Source organism: Rhea americana, unplaced genomic scaffold (genome assembly GCF_003343005.1).
Source record: "Rhea americana isolate MKP2758 unplaced genomic scaffold, rheAme1 scaffold_13, whole genome shotgun sequence".
NCBI lineage: Eukaryota > Metazoa > Chordata > Aves > Rheiformes > Rheidae > Rhea > Rhea americana.
In genome coordinates this window covers 6,635,585-6,656,047 of record NW_028185372.1, presented here as the reverse complement: position 1 = coordinate 6,656,047, position 20,463 = coordinate 6,635,585, and the positions used below count along the sequence as shown (strand labels likewise).

At 38.2% G+C, this 20,463-nt stretch overlaps 1 protein-coding gene across 1 annotated transcript in view; it reads right to left on the bottom strand.

Annotated features, from left to right (window-relative positions):
- The window catches only part of ITGA2 (integrin subunit alpha 2), a 51,772-nt gene that overhangs the window by 26,864 nt on the left and 4,445 nt on the right, over window positions 1-20,463 (bottom strand). Inside the window, exons 2-11 of the mRNA XM_085326420.1 lie at window positions 14,307-14,416; window positions 12,946-13,037; window positions 8,985-9,099; window positions 8,481-8,608; window positions 7,174-7,322; window positions 5,983-6,133; window positions 5,394-5,559; window positions 4,077-4,150; window positions 2,476-2,614; window positions 687-832 (exon numbers count right to left, since the gene is read on the bottom strand). Of these exons, the coding sequence (XP_085182546.1) occupies window positions 687-832; window positions 2,476-2,614; window positions 4,077-4,150; window positions 5,394-5,559; window positions 5,983-6,133; window positions 7,174-7,322; window positions 8,481-8,608; window positions 8,985-9,099; window positions 12,946-13,037; window positions 14,307-14,416 (1,270 nt within the window). The remainder of the gene's footprint in view (window positions 1-686; window positions 833-2,475; window positions 2,615-4,076; window positions 4,151-5,393; window positions 5,560-5,982; window positions 6,134-7,173; window positions 7,323-8,480; window positions 8,609-8,984; window positions 9,100-12,945; window positions 13,038-14,306; window positions 14,417-20,463) is intronic.

Sequence of the window (20,463 nt, the reverse complement as noted above, 5' to 3'; positions counted from 1 at the left end):
CTGAAATCAATAATAAGAGAGTCATGTTTATATGTGGACTTTGTAAAGCAAGATATGTTAGCATCTGACCCTGCAAACTCTTACACACATAAACAGTCCAATACTAATAAACGAAACTGCTGATTGGAATGAAATTATTATATACTATTGTATAGCTTTTGAAGAATCATGCATCCTCTGTTTTTGTCCAGTACCTACAGCTGTATTTTTATCACTCAGCAAGAAGAATGCAAACAGAGAACAGGAAATAGGAGATGTCCTTTTGTATTAAATTGTGCATATAAGACTACCTGGCCTTTGATTTACTGTCTAATCTGCCTGATTAAAACAAAACAAAAAACAAAACCTTCTAAATTTTAGCCCTTTCTCAAATGGGGAAAGAGAATGAGCTTCCAAGTCTTGCTTTTAATGTCATCTACTTCACAACTTCCTGGTCACTGAGCCTCTGCCGATTAGAATTCTTGACAGAATGATACATTAAGTGGCTTCACATTCTATCTTTTATGCTAAATGAATGATTCCCTAAAAATATTGTTAAGAGTTAGTTAACCTCAGTGAAACAGTCTAGTTGCAGAGAAAAGTGCTCATAAGATTCTAAATGCTTCGCAAGAAATACGAATTTTCAAAACAAATGCATCACTGCTTACTCCTATGCTAAACTCTGATCAGAAACAGAATGTACTCGCCTGCTCGCCCCTCTGGGACTGCACAATTGTAATATTACCATGGCTGTCAACATCATAAACCACAACTCTGCCGGTATAGTTGGATCTTGGTGCACCAGCAACAAAATAGACRGAGTTTTGAGTTGAGAGAACAGCAACAGAATAACCTGGGGGAAGAAGCCAACACGTAACATGCGTGAGAGACCATTAAGTATAAATTATCATTTCATTATCCATAAAAGCTGAAAGGCTGAATCAACCTAGTGCATTAGTGGCAGAGGATAATACTTCCATGTCATGGCTAAGTTGCCACATATGCATCAGTCTTCTGGAGAGAAGAATGATACACCGATTGAGTTGAAGCAGGTTTAGAGAATAGCACGGACAATAGTCTAGTCTATTCAGTAAAACGTACACCACAAAAATGTCATGCTTATGAGACAGGAGAAAGATTGCAAAGAATAGCCTTGGAATGAAGTAGTGAAGAGAAACATGTGACTGGCTTTTGCCAAAATCAGAGAGGAACACTTGACTTCTGCGAAGCTCTCAGTGCATTTTCCCACAGCACACAAAACCATAGCCCAGTACGTTGGCTGAATACAATCAGCCATATTAATAGCTTGTCAGCTGAAGGGCTTATACTGATTGAACTTCTTTGAACACTTTAATCCTCATCCCCAGCATTATAACAATATTTGCTTTCAAGAACCATCTTTTAATATCTGCAAATATTTTAAACATGAGTTAGTACTGAAAGCTAGTATTACTACATATTTTACATTTCTGTGGTTTTAGTGCAGTACATTTATTTTAATAGAAGAAAACAAAAGCATCCTCTCTAAATTCTACAATTAAACTGAAAAATCAAATCTCAGTAACTGGGCTGAGGAGTGCCCTGAGGAGTAGGAAAAGGCAAAAGCATTGTTTGCACCAAAAAGATTAAGGACAAAACTCTAGAAAGCTCCTGGTGTGGAGAAGTATTGATAGGGAATTACTGGACCTTTTACAAGTTATTCTAGAAGTGGGAAGAAAAAAAAATTCAAAGATATCTGACATGCAAAAGAACTGGTGTTGACTTCATTGTGCTGGATAAAAGTACTACTAAGCCATATGAAGAGAGTACATACTAATGGGGAAAACAGCATTTCATTAAGTAACTTCAGGGGTAAGAAAGCCAAAATTGCTTAATATAGTTGTACTACTCAGAGACGAACTGCCAGAGCAAGCAGGTTGCAGGTTTGAAGAGAGGATTTCACACTGTGTGTCAGATAAATGAACTGAGAAGACAAACTGGGCTTTACTGGGTCACAAAAACATTTTAGAAAACATTCAGGAATTACAAATAAGACTTCAGTTAAACTGCAGTAATATTCTTAAAACTATAAACTGAACTGGAAAAGGTCAAGAAATGACAGAGCACAGATGAAAGGATACCAAATCAATCAACTTTTGGTCTGCATGTAATTGTAGAAGTAAATAAGGAGCACTAAAATTAAAGGTACACAAAATGATCAGTATGATAGAGTAACAGCCTTTTCAAATTTCATGATTTCTTATGTCTTTGTCATAAGGTCCAATTATTTCTTCAGCTTAGCACATTGCTATTAGTAGAATTTTAAAGAACACAATAAAAGTTTCATTTAGTGATCTATTGATCAGTACGTAAGATTTTTTCAAATGCAAAATTCTTCTTATTTTCCCAAAGTTCCCCAGTTCTTAACAGGAACCTGGGTAGAACAGACCTTTCAAAGTTCTTACTGTCCGGATAAACATCTGGTAACATTTCAAGATTTATATTTCAGCCCTTTACCTAGATAGGAGCTATGATTTCTGTCCTGTAGAATTTTCTCAAACACATGACTTGGGAAGGTGGTAACTTTGTTTGAAGCCTCCTGAACGACTGTTCCACTCCAGTCATAAGCCCCAACAGCGCCCAACAGCAGAACATCCTTTAAAAAAAATAAAATCAATGTTTTAGAACTACCTATTCCAGAAAAAGTGTGGAGGAAGCTGAAGTTGCCATAGGTATGTAACATCATTGAGTTTTAGCTAGTGCTGTAGTCTAATGACTGCAAACAGTTGACTGGAGTCCTTTCTAGTGTTACCATCTCTATACTGCAATTTCCTACCCAATTAAGCAGAATTATCACATTACTGCAAGAAAGCAAGTGACTTTTTTCAGCTCCCAGGCCACTGCAACTCAAGATAAAATTCATTTAAAACACTCTGATAATCTCTTAGCCTATCCACCCTGTAGCTGAGCTTCATAAGTCTTTTAGGTACTCATGATACTCAGAAAAGTCTCAAAATGATAAGAAGGAATGAAAGCCCACTTCTTGTGGGGTTTAGTTTTGGTGTTCAAATCCAAAAGAGAGTACACAAAAGCTGACAGAAAAAGACAAAAGATTTCATCTCCTACATGTATTGTAAGGAGATGTTGTTGAGAGGACATTTAAATCTAAAATCCAAATGAATACACACATATTTAATCTTTGACTTGAATGAAGAAAATAAATGTAATTTAAAGAATTCATATTATTAAAATTCTTTCATTACTGAATGGAGATATTGTGCAATAAAAATAGGATGTTACACTTTCCTGAGCAAACACTAGAATTTTTGCCTTTTCCTAGTATCAAGTGCTCAGTAAATCATAACTTCAATTTGCACTGATACGGTGAACTTTTTAAAAATTATTTCACTCATTTTTAAGGACTGAGAAAAAGAGATAAGACTTCATATATTTTCAAATGAAAACTGCTTGAATCACAGTTGAATTTTTACAAAGAGGGCCTACTTGGTCAAGATAATCTTACAATTGATTAGCATGAAAAATAGAAATTAGAAACAACAATAAATCAGATATAAGTGAAATATACTTTAAATAAATGTTATTAACGCTATAAATATAAATATAATATYGGACAAATTCTTTTCAGATTTGATTTATTTACATCCTGCTCAGTGCCTAGCAACAAGCCAGTTTTACAATATTGTTTCAATTCTTCTGAGTTATTCAACTGCAAAATGTCAGTTTGGAACAACTGAGCTTTTCATGCTAGGTGAACTCAGCAGTCATCGAATTCCTTGAATTAACTAGTCTCAAAATCATTATAATCGAAGAAACTATTATTCAGCTTCATTTATTAATGTGTATCTTTTCCTTCTCAGGAATATATACCATCAGCAAACATATTAGAGGTCATTTTTGTGGTGTTTACGTTAAAAAAAAAACAAAAACAAAAACAGTAATTTGACACTACCCTGGTGTCAAATGTCAAGGATATTATAATTAACATTAATCTTAAAACTGGGTCATCATTTTTATTAGTCTTGTTTTGTTGCATTTCTATGCATTCATATCTACATAATCACATCTATTTGTATGATTAAATAAGGAAATTCACATACCTTCTTCTGTGAGTAATATGCACTGAAGCCCACTTGTGACATTTCCATTTGGAATGTATCACCTTGATCTGTACCTGGTGTAACCATATTTGCATATGGTTAATCTTACAGAACTATACAGTAGATCCAGCTTTGCTGCCTTTAAGAGTAGCAATATGGGGACTATACGTAACTTGTCCTCTTCTCCAAATCTATCCTTTCTTCTTAAAATATTTCCAACATTTACAAAGAATGAAAATCTAATAGCTGATAAATAGTAATACATTTTGCTAAAAGTCTCCTCCAAAAGAGGTAGATGATGATGGGAAAGATGGCTTGCAACAGCCATGCATGGTGCTTTCTGTCACTGAGGCTAATGTGTTTTCACATTCTCTAGAAAGCACTAACAATGCACTGGAGTTAACAAATTTAACAATTGCAAATTTACAATTTTTAAATGAAACTGCTTTATAAAAACGGAAAACGCTTTATAAAAACATTGAAAATACTATGAGGTGCAGGAAGATTTTCTATGCTAAACAGATGAGACTCAAGTAAAGAACCTAACAGGAATTTAGTAGGAGTGCTTAGCAAAACCCAGGAAGAAGGGGCTCAAATGATCCACTTAATTTTATTACTATCATGGGCCTGGTTAAGAGTAAAAGCTGCTGAGAGAGGGGGAAGATTTCACCTTGAGCAGAGTAAGGCTGCACCACAAAAGCTTCTCAGGAAGGGCTGAGGACAGGTCACAAGTCTCCCAAGCAAGGTCTAAATTTGACTTTAAAAAGCTCGCTTTCAGGAGATGAAGAGCCTCTGACTCATCTCTTCAGCACCTTCATGCAAGTTGTACACTGACAACTCTAGGTGATGCTAGCAAAGGAGTCCGGCAAAAGCTACACAGATTGCATTACTGGAACYTTGCAATTTTTGGTTTCCTTTTTATTTTTACCTTTGCTTGGTGTTAACAAAGAAACACAGGTGAACCTAATAAGCAAAAAAGATACCTTTACTTCTCCAGTGATAATAGCTCTAAACATTTGAATGCATGAAGACAAACCTTCAGAGGATGCCTGAAACCCAGAACTTTATCGAAGTTTTCAGCAACTAGGGGCAATTCCCACCAACCAGCAGAAGCTGACTTGAAGCTCAACCTCATTAGCTGGGAGAATAACCCAGGGATGCCCACGAAAACCACAGCCCCTTTGGTAAGCAGCAAGCAGCCCACTTTTAGGTACCCATGATCTTCACAGCAGTACACTAAGATGAAGCCAAATTAAATCCTCAGCTCCTCAGCTGGAAGAATCTGATCTGATTTTTCAGATACAAGGGGTATTTTACCTTCTATGCTAAAAATGCGCTCGCCAAGTGTTCCTGCTTCTTCTAGTAGTGCAGCCTCAGATGACACATTAAAGAAATACTTGTCTGTTGGATGACTAGCAATTCCTTTGATTTCTTTAATTAAGTTTTTAGTATCAAGTTCATGTCTGATTAAGTATCCCAGAACCTTGGGGAAAAAAAGAACAAAAAAGGAAGAAAAAAAGAAAACTACAGTGTTACTCCACTTCCTTTTGTTTCACCTAAGTATTCGATACTTAAAAACAATAAAAATGACTTTCATTCATGCTACCAAACTGCTTATCAGACTATATTCCTATACAATGGACCATTCAAATAGTAAAAGACAAGTAGGGCAAAGGAGAAAACCCTGAAGTTGCTCAGGGTATATTAGTTCTCCTTTTTCAGCTAAATAGAACCAATATCGCACTAGTTCATACAGATGAATTTCACCTAGCTTCAGTCTCACCAGTGTAAACAGTACATGCATTATATACAGCTTATATACAGAACATACACATTCATGCATATACATCAAAATGATCTTTCCAAAATTGCAATAATATACACATAAAATTATAGAATTACTTACAGCAATGCCAAATCTGGTTATATTGTCTTCATTGCATTTACTTATCACTGTTTGTAAGTTGGAGCCATCATGTGATTCACCATCTGTCACAACGACCATTACTTTTGTGGCTGTTGGGCGTCCCCCCGATTCAGGAGAGAAGGCATAACGTCTGTCATAAAACATTAGATGCATCAGATGTARATTTATAATGGAGGAAATTCTGCCTACATATTTAAATAAATATATTCATCACCGACTTAGAACAAACTGCATCCACAGYGATTTTTTATTTCTAAATTAAAAATCTTAAATAGTAATTTTTAATAGTGCTCCTGATAGTTTGTTCTCAAAGCACAGCTCAAAGAACTGTCAAAAATGTAAGGTAGGAAGTGGGGGAAAAAAACAAGTAGGGCTGGATATTTGATAGAAGTGTAAATTCCAGGAAAAACAATTTTTTGTACAAATATTTCTGAATAAACAATTTTTGTCAGAACCAGCATCAATATTTTTGTGACACTAGTGTGGTCACTAACTTCAAATAAAAAGTGAGGTAGACTGAAAACAGGTCTCTATACTACCAAAAGAAGTCCCTGTCCCTAAATAAGCCATTGATTCAGTCAGCATTTAGGCCAAGAATATAGTCCTTGACCCAACTGCAAAGCAGCATCTTCCTAAAGACAAACAAACCTGACTTGTATATGTGTTCAGAGTTACAGTAGGTCATTTTAAGTTTTTCCTATATTTCATACTGCTAGTGCTGCATTGACACATTAGCACTGGACAAGAGATTTTTTTTTCCCTATGGTCAACCCAGGCCTGACTTGCAAATAAAACATTATTGGTCACACCGAATCAGAGGATAAAGTTTGCTCCTTTCAATGGTTTAGCATCTTCCCTAGAAGACTGTCTGCAGTGTTTGGTGCACTGTCATGTTAAGGCCTTTGAGACAGTCCAAGCAACTCCCTCGGGTAGAATTTAACCCAATGAGGTATGCTTTTCAGCTAGCCTAGTTTATGCATCCCTACGCTGTTCTGCACTGGGCACTGTAAATGTATCTGGTGGATTCTGCCGGGTGCTGGGAACCTCCTCGGAGGCTCTCAGCACTTGCACTCCCAACAGGACAAAGGTCAGGAAACGAAATTCAGGACGTGCCCATCACCTTGCTCGGTAAGCTACAGCAGTAGCCCAGTAACAATCAATGTGTTTTACCTCGCGTAGTCAATGGCTTTGAAAGTGTTGGTCAAATCTCCTCCCTTCTGAGAGGTTCCCTCCATTGCTTTAACAACCGCATCCTTTGTTTTATACTCGTTCAAGTTGAACACTATGCGGGGATCATTACCGTATTGAATTAAACCCACCTATACAATAAAAGAAATCATGTTAGATTATCATTCCTTACTGTTGCACAGAATCATGATCTTAAAATATTCATCAGGCCAGAATAAAAGATTTACAGATGCACATGGGGTTATCATTTTCTTTCAACACATATAAAACCAATTAATATTAATACATRTTTGGAATTAAAGAAAGCTGAATACTCTTGCTATTATGTCATTTGTTATGTACTACAATATGTTAGTGCAAACTATCTGAAATCGTAGTCATTAAACATTTATTCCAGTTACTTCCAGAAACATTTATGGACTGGGAATAATACTGGGAGCTCTAGGAAAAAATGAGAAAATAGCAAAAACTCTACAAGCTGACAACACCTCATACTGATCTTTCCTAAGGAAATTCTAATGGCCAGTTACTTCATAACACTGCAAAACCTGCTGATTTTTAATACAGGTGAGTACTAAAGAAATACACTAAAATGTACACTTACTCTAAAAGAAAAAAGAGAAGAGGATGCTAAAGCTAGGGTTCAGAAAGGACTTAGGACAATGAGRAGCAAGCCTAGCTTTTAAGCACCTAGCTTCCAAAGTAGCCCAATAAGGAAGGCACCCTTGGGGAGAGAGATTTCCAGGAGCCTAGTCTTTGTTCCAGAACTGTTTCTGGAAAACAGACAACTGCAAAGACAAAAAATTTTTTAAAACAGGAAATAAAATTGTCCATACCACTATCAAATTAAAAGCAAAAAAAAGAACTCCTCAAAGTTCAGCTAGTAACCAAGCAGGAAAAATTCCTGTTCTAAAAAATGTAGGGCTTGAAAATTAAAAACCGTATGAAAATCTAACTAGAGAAACTGTTCTACTCTTAACACATCCTCACAGTTCACACTTTAATGATTCCTATATCTAATATATGAAGGAGCTCTGACTTCATTAGATACAACCTAGATTTCTTTTTCAGATGATCAGTGCTTTAAATCAAATTATTAATTGCTTTTGGAATACATTAGCTGTGAGATAGAAGCCCCAGTTCTGAAAGATTAGGTCTTGAGGGAGATACTAAAGTTAGGCTAAAGCGTACTTGGTTTCCTTTAAAATTGCAGATTTTGCTAATAAAACCCAGAATTTGCCTTTTCTCCTTTTTTTTCTTTGTCTTTTTCAAAGACRTCTTTGACTTACCTGGGTTTTGGTAGGGCCTATATCTAAGCCCTGAACAAACTTTTTCAAAAATGCACGCACTGCGTCCCAGGGATAAATGCTGTTTGACTCATCACAAACCACCACAACATCTATGACAGAGGAACACTCTAAAACAAAAACAAGAAACACATATTAAATGTACTTTCAGTCTTAATTTACTTATAACTCTTGGGCTAAATCCGTAAGTGCATACTTGGACCTTATATAGGCCAACACTTCAGAACAGGAAGGTTTTGCCAGAACGAAGACTCAGTAAAAGCATATGCAGATTTTCACTTTCACTGCTCTAGTGCAATGCCTCCGAGTTCAGAGTGAGCCCAGGTTCATGTCAGCATCAGAGCAGAATCTATCAGTCTATTGGATTTTGCTTTTTGTACATACATGTTTTAAAAAAAATCCCCAAGTAAGTGTCCCCGATGCAATGTATCTTGATTTTTTCTGATCTGTTTTTTTATTGAATCTGTTTTGCACATGTTGCCTTACTTTGAACAGCAGGAGAAAAGCTTCTTAGGATCTGGAAACTTGGACTGATTTCAGAACAGACTCCTGTTGCATAGTATTGGCTTCCACACTGCTGTGCCCACAAGGGACCGCAAGTCTTTAAAAATAACAACAAAAAGAAGCTATAAAAATAACAAATACTTATCTCACTGTATCCATATACAAAGACATAAATAGGACTATGAGAATGTAAGATGGAATGATCCTTCTTGGGCTATCTGTGCAAGTCCCTTGCTGTCACAGCGACAGTAGCAGGTAACCTGTTTCATACTTTGATTTCTCATAAAAAATATTCTCTACTCCTGATCATCCTTATGCCTCCTTCTGCAAACTATTTTCTCCAAACTATGCACAGCTACAACTTCTAGAGAGTGTGAATACGTTTGCAAAGAATCTGTTGCTGTAATTCACCTGCTTCACAAATTATTGGTTTAAAACTAGTTTTGGTATCTGCACTCTGCTTGCATGTAGGAAAATAAGTACTTCCACTAACCAGGAGGTGGCATCATACCCACGAGCGAGCACATTTAGGTCTGAGCATGGAGAGGTAAGTTTTTATTGCTGTATGTCCAATCACTATGACCAACATAGGATCAAAACTTTGTGATCAATGCACACACACTCRGAAATATTCATCTGAGAAGCTCGATCCCAAGGGAAGTAAAATCTGTCAAAATATTTATAAGCTAGATTTCTTCATCTCTCAGCCTCACAGCATGCACAGTCCTATGCAACTGCAGGCTGCAGCTAGAAGTTCTGTCCCAGCCTTGTGTTCCCCTCATCCCCTCAGCCACAGGTTTCTCTGCCTCTTGGAAAAATAATTATGCTTCTCGCTGAAAATGCTCACTACAAAAAAAAAAAAAAAAAAAAAAAAAAAGTTTTCCACTGGAACTACCATGTGGTTGCATGACAACTAGATCTCACGAAAGGAAATATGTGGTTGGGAAGGGGAAGAGAGAGCAGTGCTATCTCTTTACACAGTTAGATCACACAAAGCCCTACTGTGAAACTTCTCCTGAATTCAAATATCTAATATTAGAAGGACTTTTACAAAAAAATACCTAGGTGAAAAAGATAAATACTGAGACACTATTTTGTTACATGCTTATTTGAAGGATTTTTTTTAAAGAAAAACATATTAAGTATTGATAGGTACTCAAGGAAAAAACACATAATCTCTGTCCTACAGCTCTAAAAGAAATGATAGCTTCATTACCAATACTTTCTCGTTCACCTATCAAGTCAGGAGAGCCTGGAAAACAGAATATGCACCTACTCTATTTAGCAAGTGAAGAGAAAGTGAACAGCATTCTTATCCTTTTCTCAAAAGTACTGAAAAAACAAATAATCAAAGGCAGAAGCAAATCGAAAATGAGCTGAATGTAGCAYAGGTTTATCAGAGGCAGATCACATCAAACTATCCTAATACATTTGCCAGGATGTCATAATTTCTAGAAAAGGCAAAAGAAGTATATCTAAGTTATCTGATCTCCAAGTAAGTGCTCTACAAGGCACGTTGGAAATGATTTGTTTTACAGGAAAAAATGGATTTTTGAAGGATTAGGAAGTACACAAAGAAGAAATTATATCGGTAACTATGAAGCTGGAGGAGAGCTACTAGTTCTTTTTTTTGTTATTTTTGGATCTCATTTGCCCATTTTTCCAGTTTTATCCTGTATTAACAGTAACTCAAATTTGTGATGTTAATGATCGCAGAGAAAGCGAATAGAAATATCCTAATAAGCTTTGCTGAATTTCATTAGGAAAAAAAAAAGAAAGAAAATGTTCTACTTTTAGGATTGTTACATTCAGAAATTTAAGATTCATCAATAATAAGAACAGATTAACTTGAAAATTGGCATATTAGACAGAGGCATAGGCCTGCCCTTAAGGACTGCTCTTAAGAATGATGGACATAACCTGGAAGCTCATAGAGGGGAAAAGACTGAGAAGTAGGTGGACGGGCACTGGCTGATTACAGGGTGACCATCAGCAGGCAGCCAACATACAAAGCAAATATAGCCTGAGGATGTACACCAAGAAACACTTCCAGTTGCGACAGGGAAATATTAAGTCCACAGTGTAATGGCATGATTCTCATACGGAATACAGCATACATCTGGTCAGTTGTGTTCAAGAAAGGCAGACTTTAAAAAGTGTATTTTGGAGGAAAAACTCCAGGATTTCCTACCAAAACGCAGACTGAAAGAAAATGATTGTATGTATTAAATACAGAAGCGAGATTTTACACCTTAGGGAGATGGGAGCTGAAGGAACAATACTGCCACAAGAAAAAATAAAAAAAAAAAAAAAAAAAAAAAGCTGTTAACTACAAGAGTGAAATTCTAAAAGAACTTTCTAACAGGACTAAAAAGGCCTCAGAAAAATGAAATGTGCACATGTAAATGACTGCTCTTTGCCTAGGATGCCTGTAAGAAACGATCATACTGAACCGAGCAGCTGGAACAGCAGGATCCAGGAGCTAGCAGGCAGGTGCATCTGGCAGGTTACACTCAAACCGAACGGCCCGGATGCCTTGGAGAGCACGGGGGTGGAGAAYGGCCTGGGGAGAGCGGCGGGAAGCTGGTCATGCCAAGAGCAGCGGCAGGGCAGGGAAGCAGCACAGCAAGCAGGGGCCAAGAAGCCCCAGACRTAACGCGAAGACGCTCTGGCAGCAGAAAGCTGCGACAGAGTCTTGGAACGAAGTCCTGGCTGAGGGGGACTTGCCATTGCAATCAAAGACCATCTCTGCTATTGTCCAAGTCAAGGCACACCACGACACGGGACTTCCGACACTCTTCGWTGCTGCGTCACAGACAAGGACCAGTTTCTCCTTCGGTCAGAAAGGACGTAGCTCACCAAAGAAGTGGCTAACCAGTCAGGCCTTGGCACTCAGCTGTTTCTTGGTGTCTTTATGCTATTTACGTAGTCAGTCAACACTGTATGGATCAGGAAAGCCTTTTTAACTGAGAGAAAATGTGAATTTTTCTGCATGAGATATTTTAAGTTACCCTTAACAGAACGTATAAGTTAAACTTAAGAGATACATTAAACTTAATCTTACTGACTTCAGGAGAGCTGCTGGAAAGCCTGGAGCTAGACCTACTTTTAAGTAACTTCAGTAAACTGGGATATATGATAGCGAAGACAAATAGTTGAATACTTGCAYGATTTCTAGTAAGATACATTAGAAAAAATGCAACATTTAAAGCGAGCCAAYAGAGGCCAGAGTCTCAGCGCTGCAGTTTACGGTTTCATTTAGTTACTGCACATGCCCACAATGCGCGCATTGTAAACTGGAACACACCTGCATCCCTAGAGTCTTCATGCTTACTTATCGTGTTTAACGGTGTAAAGGACAGACTGCATTGAACAGGCCTTAACTTCCTTTCAATCACGAGATCTCAGTTTTACAGGCTCCAAGGAAACTGCTTTGCACAATATACGCATAAACAGCACATTCTCCTCCAGCTCTATGACCAAATAAACTGCACTGGCAAAGAAAAAGGCAATTTCATGGGRCTGGAAACTCTTGATGTCTCAGGAGAACAGTTACTAGGTGAGCACTCTACCAACTATAGTGTCCGAAGAGGAGGAAAGATCCTCCAATGCCTTTTGAGAGCACAAGACCAGCTTACAGTTATTTCCATGATGGAAATATTCCTGTCTATGTTGTCTAACCTATATTACAGAATTTTTAATTATATGTTTCGGAGGTTTCCTCCATGGGATCTTTGGAAAAATGCAGAAGGAGACTATTCCTGATTTTGTAACCTAGGTAATGATAGCCGGATGAAGTATTTTAAAATATACAAAATATGCATTAATTTATGCTGCAAAATAAAATATATTCAATTTGGGCTTAAGTAAAAAGTGTGTAGAATTATAGTTCTTTAATTCTTCACAGGAATTTGTGTTTATGGAATACATCATTGACACGTACCAGAAATCCTCCTGTTTTTGAGTTTTGTATCAGAGTCAAGCCAAGGTTCATTTCTTCCTTTATCTCAGTCACATTTGGAATGGTTGTTAAAGCTAAAATAAAAAGAGATTAAATAATGACACAGTAGTAAATAAGAGGTACAAGCAATTTAATAGATTAGAATTTCTTTTCTAAATCCTTTTTTTTCCTCTCAGGATCTAAAACCCTTCTTCCAAATGCCTGTATAAAATTTTGTGAAAAAAGAAACCTAATCTGTGTAAAAAAATTGCTAAACATGAATGTTAATTCATGTTAATTCATAAATGTTAATTAAGTGTGGGAGAAAATGCCATTTAGAGTGCCTTCCCTCAAGAGTTAAAAGCAACAGAACAGAAAAGAAGATAATTTCTTCCTGTAAGGACTTTTAGTTGGTTGAGTAGCTACGGTTGGGTGGCTACTGTTACAGTCCACAGGACATCAGATTCCTCTGATTCAGTATTAAGCTTTAGACAAAAATGTGAAAAGATCTGTGGATGACAGAAATGCTTTGCACCATAAATAAAGTTATAGAAGGCATCTCAACATACTGTATTAAGTTCAGGAAAAAAAAAAAAAAAGAAAAAGAAAAACCTAATTACTGTTCTCTGTCATTCTGTATTTTCACTGCATCGAAAAGCAAATCTCATTTGAAACTTAATCCATAAGCATAAGCATGCAGGGGCAGAAAAGGCTTCATATAATATATTGACTATGTAAATGCAATTCAGAATGAGTCTCAAAACGAGACTGCAATAAGAATCCTTAAGTATAATGTAATATATTATAAATATTACTACTGCCTACAGTGTTAATAATAGGGCTGATACAAATGACTAAGAAAGAATATGAGGGAACTGACAGTGGCAGAACAAAAAGCTTTTTCGGAAAGATATAGCAGGTAGTAGTAACGATAATGTAGTTCGAGAATAAGCTGATTCCAGAAATCAAATCCACCTTAGCAATGTGTGAAACAAATGGCAAAAAGACAAAAGAGTTCATGTGCATACCACATGGGTAGCTGTAAAAAATGATTATGTGCAATTTAAAACTCAAAAGATATAATTGACAAGGACAGCGAAGATCATTAGAAAGGGCCTTATAAAATACAGTGATATCCATATTACACTCTTCAAGGGGCCTAAGACCAGCCAAGGAATGCTGATCTTGTCAGCAAAAGTGAAACTCTTCTGAATGCCAGTACAGCATTCACCCAGTCTCTGCTGACACCTGTTTTTGTTACTGGTCTTGCTACTTGCAGATTGTTCTTTTGACATATTGGCCTGGTACAAAAATGAGGAATAAAGTTGAACAACTATAGTGAGACATTACTCATTACAACTTACCCTGTAAATTCAATTTTTTGCATATGGTTTTGGATGAACCAACAGGACATGCATAGATATCTCCAGTTCTATTAGCTGGATAGCCACTCCAGGGTGAACCAACCAACAACCTAAAATAACAGGAACTTCATTAGTTTTCTAATGACACTGGAAAAGACTATCAGCAATATTACAAAGCAAATTGAAGGTAATGGGTAAAGAGGCTTTGCAAAGATATAGCACCTAAGGAATTAAAGGGTTCTCGCCACAGCTGTCCAGAAGGTGAGCTTTACTTAGATGTTAATACACTGGATTCGGTACATAAGGGGCAACTTTGATACAGACTCCTCCGGGGATTAGACTGGTTCAAATATACGTACTATGGCTATTGTGATCTCAATGGCATCTCTGAGGTCAGAAGTGATACAGTAAAGGTATTAATATATACTAACACATTAAAAAAATCAAATACATACATTGTGAATTGATAGACAACACTTTATTCTCCTGCCATGTAACAGTTAACTGATTCCTTTTAAGTTATTCTTTTAACTAATGAAAAGCATTTCCTACTGGATCTACTCAGCAATGGCAAAGCCCTACCTGACTTCAGCCCTACCACACCTTGAAAACACTAAGCCAGAAAGAAAATACTGCAGGTACCTGCAGACTGCTGCATGAAGTATTTTTGATCTTGAAAAAGAACTTTAAGACTTAATGAAAATTTCTGCATATGCTACGAAGCGATTCACTTTGTATGAGTCATTCATTGGTCTGCCGTGAGGCTCTCACTCCAATATTCACTCCTCAAACACCTCTCTCAACCTCTAATCTCCAAAACTTTACAAAACATCTAATTCACCCTGGGGGAATACTGCTTAACTGCTTAACCTATGTTTCAGCATAACTCTCCGAGAGATTGAGACACTGGGCAGTTTAGGGCAGTGTAGGACTGGAAGAGAAGGRTAACTCTTTATGCAGTTGTACGGAGAGTGAAACGTGGGCAAAGCAAAGCACGACTAAGAACATGAGACCCCCAATAGACATGAAAAAAAATGCAGGGACTGTGCATATTTCCTCCAACAGCAATGTAGGACTTGTAGCAGCAAAATCTCTGGTAGTAGACTGTAAAAGGACAAGCAATGGGACCTCAATACGGAACACGGAGTTTCATTAGAAAGACTGCCAAAAGCGCAGTTTGCCTCCCCTAAAACTAAGTAGTCAATGTTGCACATTGCACCATAATGACAACATATTTTATAAAATGATTATGTTTCAACATAATTGCTATATATCCCACTAAGTTTCCAAGGGTCATCCAATTTCCTTGCTGCAATTTAAAATAAATAAAATTAGTTAGAATAAAATGGACTCAATAAAAATATATAGTTTTAGATGCACAAGCAAAAGTTTGAATCCCTTCCAGCTCTGCCCTACGGAAAATACTACCTGTATTTTTTTTAAGCTTATTTCATCTCAATTAAACACAAACTTAAGAGTATAAATAATATTATTCCATTTTACCAGTTCAGTTAGGAGAAAATTCACATTCTATTTTCCTTGTATATAAATATTTTAAAAATATCCACCTTCTTAATTATCTTGTTGTAAAATACTGATTACATAGGCAACAGGAGCAAGTTCTGTGCACTTTTAGCATCTTTAAACATGCAATTCAGCTTCATATAAATACCTCTCTATAAAAATAGTGTATGTTACAACTGCTGTGAGGATGCCTCTAAYCTCCTAATTTTCTGCAGAATATAACCTTTTCTTCACAGTGGAAACCAGAACCAMCATTGCTCAGGACCAAACAACCAGAGCTCATTCGAAACTCCTCCTCAGCCTACATGCCAGTAGGCCATACAACCAACAAACATTTGCAATAAATGACACACAGTACTGCAGCCAGTGAAGTTGCTGACAGAAGGAAGACAAGGTGTTACAGTCTCTCCCCTTACTAAGTGCTACACAGTAACAGATATTAATAAAATGCTACCTAGGCTAATGGGAGAGAGAAAGGGGTAACCATTTTCATAGAAACAAAAAAAGAATCAAAAAGGAAAGAACAGCATACGGGTGTGTGTAACACTACAAAGCTATTCCACTTTCAGACATTACATCTCAGGCTGAATATAGTGCTGAGGGAGCTGGCGGATGTTGTTGCCAGGCCACTCTCCATCATCTTTGAAAGGTCATGGAGAGCAGCAGAGGTGCCTRAGGACTGGAAGAGAGCCAATGTCACTCCAGTCTTCAAAAAGGGCAAGGAGGAGGAACCAGGAAACTACAGGCCAGTCAGCCTCTCCTCTAAGGAGAGGTGATGGAACAGCTCATCATGGATGTCATTGCTAAGCATGTGGAGGAACRGAGATGATCAGTAGTAGTCAGCATGGATTCACCAAGGGGAAATGCTGCTTAATCAATCTGATAGCCTTCTACGATGGAATGACTGGCTGGGTAGATGAGGGGAGAGCAGTAGATGTTGTCTCCCTCGACTTCAACAAGGCTTTCGACACTGTCTCCCATAACATCCTCCTAGGCAAGTTCAGGAASTGTGGGTTAGAYGAGTGGACAGTGAGGTGGATTGAGAACTGGCTGAAAGGCAGAGCTCAGAGGGTTGTCATCAGCAGTGCAGAGTCTAGTTGGAGGCCTGTAGCTAGTGGCATCCCCACAGGTCAGTACTGGGACCAGTCTCGTTCAATTTATTCACCAATGACCTGGATGAAGAGATAGAGTGCACCCACAGCAAGTTTTCTGACAATACAAAATTGAGAGGAGTGGCTGATACAGAGGGCTGTGCTGCCATTCAGAGATACCTGGACAGGCTGGAGAKCTGGGCRGAGAGGAACCTCATGAGRTTCAASAARGGCAAGYRCARAGTCCTGCACCTAGGGAGRAATAACCCYAKGCACCAGTMYAGGCTGGGGGCTGAGCTGCTGGAGAGCAGCTCTGCAGAGAAGAACCTGGGAGTCTTGGCAGACAACAAAAGTTGACTATAAGCCAACAACGTGCTCTTGTGGCCAAGAAGGCCAACGGTATCTTGGGATGCATTAGGAAGAGYGTTGCCAGCAGGTCGAGGGAGGTGATCCTGCCCCTCAGCCCTGGTGAGGCCACACCTGAGTGCTGTGTCCAATATTGGGCTCCCCAGTACAAGAGACACATGGAGCTACTGGAGAGAGTCCAGCATAGGGCTATGAAGATGATCAGAAGGCTGGAGCACCTGCCCTATGAGGAACGGCTGCGAGAGCTGGGCCTGTTCAGCCTGGGGAAGAGAAGACTGAGAGGGGATCTTATCAATGTGTACAAGTACCTGAAGGGAGGGTGTCAAGGGGACGGGGACAAACTCTTTTCAGTTGTCCCATGTGACAGGACAAGAGGCAATGGGCAGAAATTGAAGCACAGGAAGTTCTGCCKGACCGTGAGGGGGAATTTCTTCCCTGTGAGAGTGATGGAGCMCTGGCACAGGTTGCCCAGAGAGGTGGTGGAGTCTCCTTCTCTGGAGATATTCAACACCTGCCTAGAAATGACCCCATGCAACGTGTTCTAGGTGACCCTGCTTGAGCAGGGGGGTTGCTTATCTCCAGAGGTCCCTTCCAACCTCAACACTGCTGTGATTCTGTGATTGCACTTCACACATTTGTAAATATTTGTTTCTTTCCCCCCTGATTTCCCCAAAGGCAAATGTAATTCAGATTCCACATAGGAAGACAGTTACTATTTAAAAGAATGACCTTAAAGGATCTCGGAAATACCCCTACGTCACCCTACCTTGTCATGAAACTTGCTGTAATTGTCTGGCCTGTGCTGGAATCATTCTGCAGTGATGGGTTATCTTGAACTCTAAAGCACATTGTATAAACAGACAGAGTGAAAATACGAAGCAACAGGAAACTGTTCTGTGATGATCTCACTCCTCAAATAGCTGAGCCATAATAATCTTCTTGCCCACATTTGTACATTCAGTTAACAAAAGGTTGAKGTAGGTTAAAGATTCCCAACTCCTACTTCCGCCGAGGGGACTGATGTGGCAGCCCTTCCCTCGGGCCCTCACCATGTCTGCCAGGGAACGGCTTTTGCTCTGCAGCAGCCAGGAACCAGAAAGCTTCCACCTCCTTCAGCTATGCTTACAGTAGGGCAAGATACCCTGAAAAACTAACTTGAGAAAATGTCTTTAATTAATGTGATGTTAAAAGTGATTAGGTAGCTGGAGGCAGAGATGGGTTAGAAGTTTGTGGTTAATGCTCAAGTTTCGACTGAGAGGTTCCTGAGACAGGCCTATACATTAAAATGCAACCACAACCTTGATATAGGGAACTATGATGATAAGAATGTGTGATAAATATAAAATTTTTCTCCCATGCCACCATAAAGAAGCCACCAGCTTCCTTGTTATCATGGCAGGACGGGCAGGATCCAGCAACCAGCTAGTGCTTTGAGCTCCTGTTGCCCTAGACCAAACTCTAACCTTGGATCTGGCCCAAATCTATCTGCAACTCCAGAAGTGGAGCTTGGCACCAGAAAACTTGACACAAGCTGCTGTCTCCCCCTGCCACCAGCTTTTAGCCAAGGTCTGTGGCTCTCGAAGGACCCTTCCCACCACCATCAAAAAAAAAAAAAAAAAAACCCAAGGAAGAGTGCTTGAGCACTAGCTGTTCAGTTGTTCCAAAATCTAAGCCTAACTCCAAGCCTAACCTCTGTTATTGGCATAACCTAGAGACACACATCCTCCATAAAGTTAAAAATAAGCAATTCTCTCTCTGTGAGCATGAGTATTTGAGCTTAGTCCATGAGCTTTACACTGCTCAGCAGTAATCTGGGCTCTGAAGCTCCTGCTTTCCCCATCCCAACTTCAATTCCAACCCAAACATCTATTATACCAGAAAACTATCACTCTTTACTCTTTTACATTGTCCACTTTTATAACTTAACATGCACAAATTTCATTTTTTCTAGCCCTAAAATTAGCTTTACTACTGTTGTATCATCCAAACAAAAAAACTAAATCAAACAAGATAAGCTCCTCTCATTGTAAATGCAAATCTAAATCTATGTCTACTGTGTCTTAGGCAAATTTAATTCTAGATTTTATTTTGCTTATACTGGAAATTATTATACTACCTTCCTCTTTATTGGAGTTCATTGGCTTCACTGTAGATTTGCAGGTTGCACAAGATCCACCAACATATAAAGCCTTTAAACCTGCCCAAATGCCAACCCTGTTCCCAATGCTATTACCATGCCATAAGTAAAAAAATAAAATAAAATAAAAWAAAAATTCTGTGTGGATTGGCATTTAACACTTAGAATTGAGTATTACTAGAATTTTAATTTGTAGAAATGATCAGAGCCTGTTTCCTTATTTGGCTTAAGAATTCCAGCCTGCCATCAATATTTGCGGGCAAAAAAAATTAGGAACCACGTTCTACTGCCAACCTTTCTGCACCTAGGAAATAATTTTATTATTCTTCCTGTATCCTGAACCATACTTCAGCTTAACACTAACCTTAATCTATATTATAAATCAGCATCTCCTATTTTTCTTTTGAAAATAGCATGAAACATTACAGTAGACAGTTATACAATGCAGCTCTGGGAATATATATGTGCATCCTTCTAAAGCATGGGAAATGAAGAAAGCAAAAGAGTATCTGTAGCACCCTGCTAGCTACAAAAATATCTCCTTACTTTACTGTGATTAAACAGGATGCGCAAGAAGCAGAATGAATATACTGTGAAAGAATGCAAGATACRATTATTCAAACACTTGTTTTTAAACAAACTATATCATAAACACTATATTAATTAAGGGTCTTTTTCAGGCATGGGTTAAGTGTTTATTTTTACAATACTTCATTATATCCTCATAGATCACCTTTACATAAYACTATAGTGATTAGTACGTGGCATTGCTCAGATTTTATTAGTCAGCTCTTTAATCAGTCTCCAACACTGTATACAAAGCAGTGGAACTGCATGAAGTCAAATAAAGTTCAGCCGCAACGTCATACCACACAGGCTGCAGCACTGGCAGAGTAGAGTCCAGTGCGAATTATTTCTGGGAAATTACACCATGACAAAGCTAATAACTGGCAAAGTGTCCCATAGCAGAAAACAAAATTAGAATTCATGCTGAAGGGCTGAATTCTCAGCTGTTGTCAGAATATGTTTTATATTTTAC